The following is an 8,265-nucleotide window of genomic DNA, read 5'->3' on the forward strand; positions in this document are numbered from 1 at the left end:
CATTGTAAGGGAAAGCAGGAAGCGCGGAGTGAGGTCAGGTGCAGAGCTGCTGGTGGTGCAAAGCCTGTCTGGGATGTGCTGTGCTCGCTCCGTGAGACGATCACCGCCACAGCAGTCTTGTGTCCTGTTTCCGTAGTCTTGAGGAAGAATAGGCCAGTGAGTGGGACAAACTCTTGCATCAGAAAAGTCCCATTAATGGTGCCTGGAAGAAGTGTTCTGCAGTTCCCTCCCACTAGCTTGCTTCCTCTTAAATACGTAGATTTTAAAAAGAAAGGAAGCTGTTAAGTCTTTTGACTGTTGGAGGTTGTTTTTTTCTAACTGATGAGCAGCATTACTTCCAATGTATCATTGCTCCTGGATGTTTTCCACTGTGTAATATTGTAAAGCTTTGATGTGCAGTCTTCTAAATACAGTATCATTATTTCAAATAAAGAGACATCTTGTCAGACTAAATCACTGGTGGCCCTTTGGTTTGTCTTTTTGGAACAATAATGGAGAAGGGTTACTCCCTGGAGTAACCATTGATGAAAATACAATATACTTCAAAGTGTCCTTTATCTCTCAACTTTAACTTTGTTGTGCGAAGAGAGGAGAAAAGATACTGTAATAACTGTGTTCAGTGTCTCCCACCAGTTTCAAAAGCAGAGTGCAAACTTGCATGAGTTTGGTACGATTTTCAGTTTTTTTTAAAACAGTGGAATATTGGGCTATAAAAATTAGATGAAGGTATGTAGATTGTTGTTAGATAACAGAAATGCAGCTTGTGATATTTTCTGCTTTCGCATAAATGTTTTGAGAATTTATTTGTTTTAAATAAATTTTTAAAGTTTAAAAGTGTGGTATAGCAGAGTATTCTTTATAATGACAGCAAAAACTTTATGCTTGGATTTTTTTTTAATGTTTGTTGAAAAGTTTAATTAGCTGCCTGTGCTCAGTCTCCTGAGTTTCTTTGCTTACCCAACATGCTAAGTGTCATTATGGGAAACAGGTAAATGAAAATGGCCCACGTCTTGAATGTCTCCAACTGACAAACCAGTAATTAATCAAGCATCGGAGTGTACAGTTTCCAGCCTGATTGGTTTATTTTTAAACTATTTGACATCAAAGAAAACCATGTGACTCTTTTGCCTGCAAGAATATACAGGTGCTTAATGAGGCGGTGTTACAGGCAAAAAGAGTTTACTGATGGGGAACTTCAGTCAGTTTAATTTATTGTCACTTCTAATCGCTGATTCTGATGCAGAAAGAAAAACACAAGCAAAAGGGAAGAACCACCCTTTGCTGCTGCAAAGTCTCTCCTCCTGCTGCAGGTTACATGGAGTCGCTTTGGCCTGGCGATGGGTGGTGCAGGAGGTTGGGCTGGTGCATGGTAGTATTTTTGTGTTGTTCTCTTTGCAGCTTAGTAGCTGTATCACAGAAAACAATGTGTAGTGGTGTGTGTTGTCAGATTCACCAAAGGAGAGGCAGTAACACCACTGAAGTGGTTTCAACACTCTTAATATTGCCTTCCTTTATGACCACTTGGAATTCATCTTATGTAACATTATGCATTTCTGAAGCACTCATTTCATGAATTGGGAGGTACACGCCTGGGCAATGCTGGAGAGAATTAGAGCTTAGTACTTTATTTGTTGTCTCTTCCTTTCCAGCAGAGGAGCAGCCTCTGTGATGCTTTTGTTGCTTGTTAGTTCTTCTGTTGTTGTCAGATGCACCTTCTTAGGGTTGCCTGGCATATACACTTTTGTCACTGGCATGACTGACAGTACAAAGTATTTGGTTAAAGACATTTTCTCTCTAACTAGAGAAAGGGATGTTCTTAGAGCACTCTTTTGTGCCACTGATTTTGCTAAACAAATACGCTCTGCTCTGGCTACATGGTTGCAGAGAAAGGTTGCTGTTACTCTGATTAGGACATCCCTATGCCAGGTTGTTCACACAAAGACTCCTTATCTTTTATCTCCAGGTGTAAGGCCTTCTGGTTTGATTTCACTTAGTGTAATGTAATGCAATAACCTATGTTAGCCAGTTTGTAAAGCACAGCAGGGCAGGTTTGTAGAGTAAGATGGGCTGGATACGCAACACCTGTGCGGTGCACGTTGGGTGTAGGAGGGTCTGTCAGACTAGTACTTAAGTCTTGTGGACTGAATGTACATAATATATCTTTACTAATTTCCTTCCCTCTTTCTTCCACCTCAGGAGTATTTTTGCTACTTTACAGCTGCCACCATCTTTAAAAATAGCTGTGGAGGTGATGATCTAAATGTGATTAAATTCTTTTTTTATAGATAAGAACAAATAACAATACCTGTGATAAGATGAGCATTAGCAATACGAATGCAAGGAAGTTTAACCCTAATGATCTAAATGTCACTTGTGTTTGTGCCAATGTAATGGAAACATCTGATCAGGTTGCTTACAGCTGGATGACATGGCAGAGGGCAGCAGTCACCCACCTGTATGCCTCTAAAATTGCCGCCAGTTTATCTGTGTGGGACAGCCACTGGTTTCATTCTGCTGTTTCGGTTTGTGCGTGTGATCTCTGAGTAGCTGCCCAGAGCTGGACAGGGGCAGCATAGAGACAGGTGGCTGTTGAGCTTGTGTTTGCTGGATGTGAACAGAATGGAAGAGCTTTTGACCCCTGATGCTTCGACAGGGATGGTTCATTACTCCTGCCTCACCGTCTGTAATACCTTGGCAGGTCTCGAGCCTGTAACTTCACAGGAATCTGGGGTCTGTGAGAATGAACTTAATTTTCTGTGTCAGACTGAGTCAAACAGATAAGTTTGTTACTTGCGGTTTGTGCAGAGATGGATATATTTTTAACCGAAAACTAAAATAAAGGTTGTGGGTGGAAAGGGAAAGGAATTGTGGGAAGTGAAGCTAATTAATAGCCACTTTCTTTACCTATAAAGACTGTTAATTTACCTCCTTAATATGATGAGAAAAATAGCAGAAATACCTGTATGGTATAATGTCTATTTACTGAAGAGGACTTGGGAGAGAAAAATAGCACAATGCTGAGATACTTTTGTAGCTCACCTTTTACATATTGTTGTGGTTACTTTTTAAAATTATGATCTTTTCTAGCAGTAGGGCTGAATGGCCAGTGTGGGTTTCTGTATTTGTTTCCAATAGTTGTTCCAAAGGTGTTTTGTTTTTTTTTTTCCTCTGTTGGAAAAATTGGAATCTGGAAACAAAAGCTAGGTATGACTTGCATAAATCTTTTAATAAAAGAAACTGAAACTTAAAATTGTGTAGTATTTGAGGTTGGAAGGCACTTGTGAACATCTCTGACTACCCACCTTTTTTTCCCCAAGCAGGCAGCTGGAGCAGTTTGCTCAGGGCTGTGTCCAGTCAGCTTTGGGGGATGGAGATTCCACAACCCCCCTGGGCAGCCTGTTTCCAGGGGTTTGTTTTGTTCAAGGTTTAAGTAGAATTTCCTGTATTTCAGTGTGCACGTCCGGTCCTGTCACTGAGCATTTCTGAGAAGAGTCTGGCTGTGTTGTCTTTATTCCTTCCCTTCAGATATTTATATGTGTTGATAAGATCCCCCTGAGCCTTCTTGAGAGGCAGCTGAGGACGTCAGCCTGTGTGTGTTTGCTCAGTATAAATGCTGGGTCTAATCAAGTCGGTGCCACTCTCTTAGTAACTCACCTTCACACAAAGCCAGGAAAATAGAAGTTATAAGCTTAAAGAATACGCCTGAAATTTCTGACGTGTTATTCATACTACTTTCATATGAAAATACTTAGTGCATCATTTCCTCAATTTGCAAATGATGAACTGTGGCATGTTGTTTGACAGGGTAGCATTTGCAGAGTATATGGACAAGCAGGTTGTCCCACCTGTGCTCTTCTTGTTCTCCTCAAAAGCTAGTTCTGCTGTTACGGTTATACCAAATCACTATAGAATTTGGAGTTCCTTATTTCAAATCTTTTATCCAGATTTCTTCCTACATTTGAAGTGCATTGTAGCTAATGGGCCTGCTCTCGGTGTTTGGGAAGCAATCAGTGCTGTTCCTGAGATTCACTTCTGGCATTCATTATTTCAGTTTTTCTTTCTTGATTTAGAGCTATCCAAGTTTTGTACTTAGCCGTGGTGCCTTTTAGTAACAGAAGTACTATAAAGCTGCTTGATCAACCAGGTAATCAGACTTTGGGATAGCCGAGCATGAACACACTACTATGTTTTTAAATTATGAAAACTTGATTTCCACACGGCATTGTGTGGGCCTAAGCGTTTTTCTCAAGGAAAAGGAACTAATTCTCCAAAGAAGGGTCTGTTTCCCCTTTCAGTAGCATCCTTTTTCCCCAGACTGGCAGCATAAGTGGTTTAATTTTTAATTTGAGATAGGAGCACACTGTGCATTCTGCAGAGGATTAAGACACTTTAGCACATTAGCTTAAAAAATAAATTTCACTCCGTACCAGTTAGCTTAAGGAACTGTATTCCGATGTCTTGAGTCCTGTTTAATTTCTTAATCCTTCTGTTGATAGTGTTCGGATAAATTTCTCATGGCTGTGATAGATTCTTAGATTTCTTAATCACCGCTTTTTTTTTTTTTTTCTTGTTTTAGCCTCAAGGAATAGGTTCACCTAGTGTTTACCACGCTGTTATAGTGATCTTCTTGGAGTTTTTTGCTTGGGGACTCCTAACAGCACCCACTCTGGTGGTAAGTGCTATGCTTAAGCTTTTTCTTGCTTTACATATGGGAGGTGAGGTGATTACTGAAAAGGCACTGAACATCTGAATTAAATGAAAACGATGTATCGTTGAGCTGCTCTGTTGTGCAAGTGAGAAGTTTTGTGTTTTTGCATGGAATTGGGAATTTAAAACTATTTCATTAAAGCAGTGTAATGATGCAACATAGCTGTTTATGTGCAAGTCTGCTAACACTCAAGCTTACGTGTAAATATTTGCTGACTTGAAACCAGCAAGACAGTAATGAAATTATCCTTCCTTTCAAGATGGTACAAAAAGTTGGTGCATTGCAAAAGTAAGGACAAAAATACACTTGAAATTTGGTAAAATTATGTAAGCATGTGTTTGTAGGTAGGGAGATCTTTGCTGACCTGGCTGTGCTTTGAATGGAAGCTTCAGAGCGCAGACCCTCTTAACACCAGTCAGAGCTTCCCTGTGATTAGTGAGACAGTCATAACAACAGGTTTGTACCAAATTATTTCTAATGTAGTTGGTTGCTTTTCATTTGGATTTAATCTTTGAGAGTGACACATGCTTACAAATTAAAAGGAGCAAAGGCTTAAAGACCTCCAAGCAAGCTCCACCTAAAATGCAGTCGCAGTGCGGCTCTGTTAGCTCATGTTAACCATGAACAGTCTCTTGGATATGAACTGCACACCGGTCGCTGAATGGGATCCATCTCACATAACATAGGTCACGCTCAGAGAGGTGCCTGTTGTAACCTGTGTATCAAGGCTCTGGTCACCCAGTTGAGAGGCACGTCAGAATGATCTCTTTCTCCCCAGCGCCCTACAGATGGCACAGTAACATGTGGAGAATCTGGTCTGAGATAATTTTCTAGGTTCTCTGTGGTCTATTTAGATTTCAGACACCAAAGTTAGATGACTTAAATCCTTCCCAAAGTGTTGAGAGAACTGAGGCCTCTACCAAGTAAAGCTAAAACCTCACCATGTCAATTTAAGATTAAATAGATTATTTGTGGTATCTTTTTTTTATTTCTCTGTATTCTGTGAAAATATAAAACTACTGTGGGTGTGCCACTGTAGAAGTTGGATGAGTCGTGAGCAATATTTATAGTTAGTATTGTGTAAATGACAGTTTGTGTTTCTTCTCCAGGTTCTGCATGAAACCTTCCCAAAACATACATTTCTAATGAATGGTCTAATTCAAGGAGTAAAGGTAAGTTGACGACAGTTAATCACGAGTACAATTTAAAGTGAATAGTAGGAGGAATATAGAAATGACTGCCAACTGGGAGAAACATTCAGGAGGTTTTTCAGTATAACTTTCACGGTATAAATAAAACATGGGAATAAATTATTGCTAAAAAAGCCAATACGCATCATTTTACTTTTAGTATGATATTGTTTAGTCTGTACCTGCTGTTTGGGTTCAACAAATAAAAAGGTAGTTGACTAATCCCAAATGACACACATAGCGTTAAAATTTGAGAATTTTTTACTTGCAGCTTGTTGCTCCAGTAGGGTGTTTTCAATTACTTATGTGAATTCTAAATATATAAAGCTGTAAAACACAGTTCATAAAACTGCTGGTATGACTGGATCATCTACATTTTGAGTTTTGTGCAGCTCTGAGGTAACAAATCTCAAATTTTGTGTAACCAGACATGAGACAGAAGATCAGTAATGCTTGACCATATTTCTTTTGATGTATTGCACTGTGTGGTCATCAACTTCAATAAAAATAGAGCCCAGCCTGCTATCAGAGTGTGGAAGGGTCGGCTATCACGATTCTAACGACATAGTTCTAATTTAAAATGTTCTTTTTTTTTTTTTTTTTTTTTTTTAGGGCTTATTATCATTCCTCAGTGCCCCACTCATAGGTGCCCTGTCTGATGTGTGGGGACGAAAGTCCTTCTTGCTGCTAACAGTATTTTTTACTTGTGCTCCAATACCACTAATGAAGATCAGCCCGTGGTTAGTAAATTCTTTCACACTGCATTTGGCATTTCTTGTCAAGGTTGCTGTATAGTGCTTTTGTTTGTAGCATTGTTGGTAAAATACAGTTTCTGCTCCATGGAAGGTTGAGGCTTTTGTATTACTGCGGTGCACAGTTGGGAGAACAGTCAAACTGAAGTAGCTGCCATGAGGCCAAATGCCTTGGTAAGAATGTTAAGAGCTGCTGGTTTTGAGCTCTGTGCTGCAGGCCCCACTTCCTACTTCAGCAGATTTGCAAAAGATACTAGAATGCTGCCCAGTAAACTGCAGGTCTTCATTGTGGCCACAGTACTCAAATACTAACCAGCTATGCAGAAATGAAAACCTCACCTAATGCGAGCTAGTGCATGAAGTAACCATTTGTAAGGTAGAACGTTGCTGTAGTTTTATACTTTTTTTTCTCAAGTTTTAAAATCTGCCAGCTTTCATGCCGTGTGCAAGTTAGTAAGCTCACAACTGGCACATACGTTCCTTGGGCAGTGCTTGAGTCAGAACTCTCAGTGTTGTTGGCCCACCTGTGTGCTGTACCTGAGGGTGGAGCTGAAATAACACCGAATGCGCTGAGGCAGGGCAAAACCAGCTGCTCAAGCACCTCCGTGAGACTTTTCAGTTTTCTCTCCCATCACACATTGTTCATGGATTCTTCATCCCTTTTCTAGGAAGTAGCTAGTTTTCAAGTGTAGATTAATGTTTCAAATGATGACTGATAGTGTCTATAACATAAAGATAAGGCGAATGTTGAGACCTCTCAATGAACAGATTCTCAAAATATTGAAGTTCCTCATTTGCCTTATGTCATTGGCGCCCAAAGTTAGTCTAACACCTCATTTCCTAGGGTACTTAGTCACAGCAGCTTTTTGGAGATGTTACAAAATTCTGCTGTTTATCTTTGTACTCGGTGCGCTAAAGAGGAATTACATGACTCTATCTAGACACATTCACATTGGCTTTATCCAAGTTTATCTTAATATTTGTTGCGAAAACTTGGACAAGATGATTTACTGTTGAACTCTACTTGGATTGTAAATAGAAAATTTTGTTTCTGTTTAGCTGTTCTATTTTTTTTATCATGTTCCTAGGTGGTACTTCGCTGTTATCTCTGTCTCTGGAGTTTTTGCAGTGACGTTTTCTGTGGTTTTTGCATATGTAGCAGACATAACCCAAGAACATGAGAGAAGCATGGCCTATGGTTTGGTATGTATTTTTTTGGCTCTGTTCCTGTGGTATTCAATACTAAACACTTCAGTAGGCAAAGCTTTTCTAAATTGTATTTTTGTTACTTCTCTGGCAAGTTGATTTTACCTTGGAGTAAGGTTTTTCAGTTTAATTGTTCTTGTCATCCAGTCCTGTATCTCTTGACTATTCCGCTCCTAACTTAAACTAAAGATGACCGCATTAAAAGCTGTATTTCAGATCTGTGTCTTAACAGTTATTACAAGTGTTAATGAAGTAATCTGAAGGAATTCAGTTATTCCTCTGTTGTTTTTCACCCTAGTACATTATCTGCTGATAACCTGCCAGGTCTCAGGCGCCTTCACAGCCTTGTGTTACGGATTAGCAGAACTATTTGTTGCATTCGAGTTACAGAAGCCATTATCATATTCAG

The 8,265-nt window shown here is 39.6% G+C and overlaps 1 protein-coding gene across 1 annotated transcript in view; it reads left to right on the plus strand.

Moving 5' to 3' along the window:
* Positions 1-4,582: 4,582 nt before the first annotated feature.
* LOC104471501 (hippocampus abundant transcript 1 protein) overlaps positions 4,583-8,265 on the plus strand; it is a gene marked incomplete at its 3' end in the record, with an annotated part of 4,789 nt that continues 1,106 nt past the window's right edge. Inside the window, exons 1-4 of the mRNA XM_010086859.1 lie at positions 4,583-4,672; positions 5,818-5,880; positions 6,511-6,638; positions 7,739-7,853. Coding sequence (XP_010085161.1) covers positions 5,854-5,880; positions 6,511-6,638; positions 7,739-7,853 — 270 coding nt within the window. The remainder of the gene's footprint in view (positions 4,673-5,817; positions 5,881-6,510; positions 6,639-7,738; positions 7,854-8,265) is intronic.

The sequence above is a fragment of the Pterocles gutturalis genome, unplaced genomic scaffold (assembly GCF_000699245.1).
Source record: "Pterocles gutturalis isolate BGI_N339 unplaced genomic scaffold, ASM69924v1 scaffold27486, whole genome shotgun sequence".
Taxonomy (NCBI): domain Eukaryota; kingdom Metazoa; phylum Chordata; class Aves; order Pterocliformes; family Pteroclidae; genus Pterocles; species Pterocles gutturalis.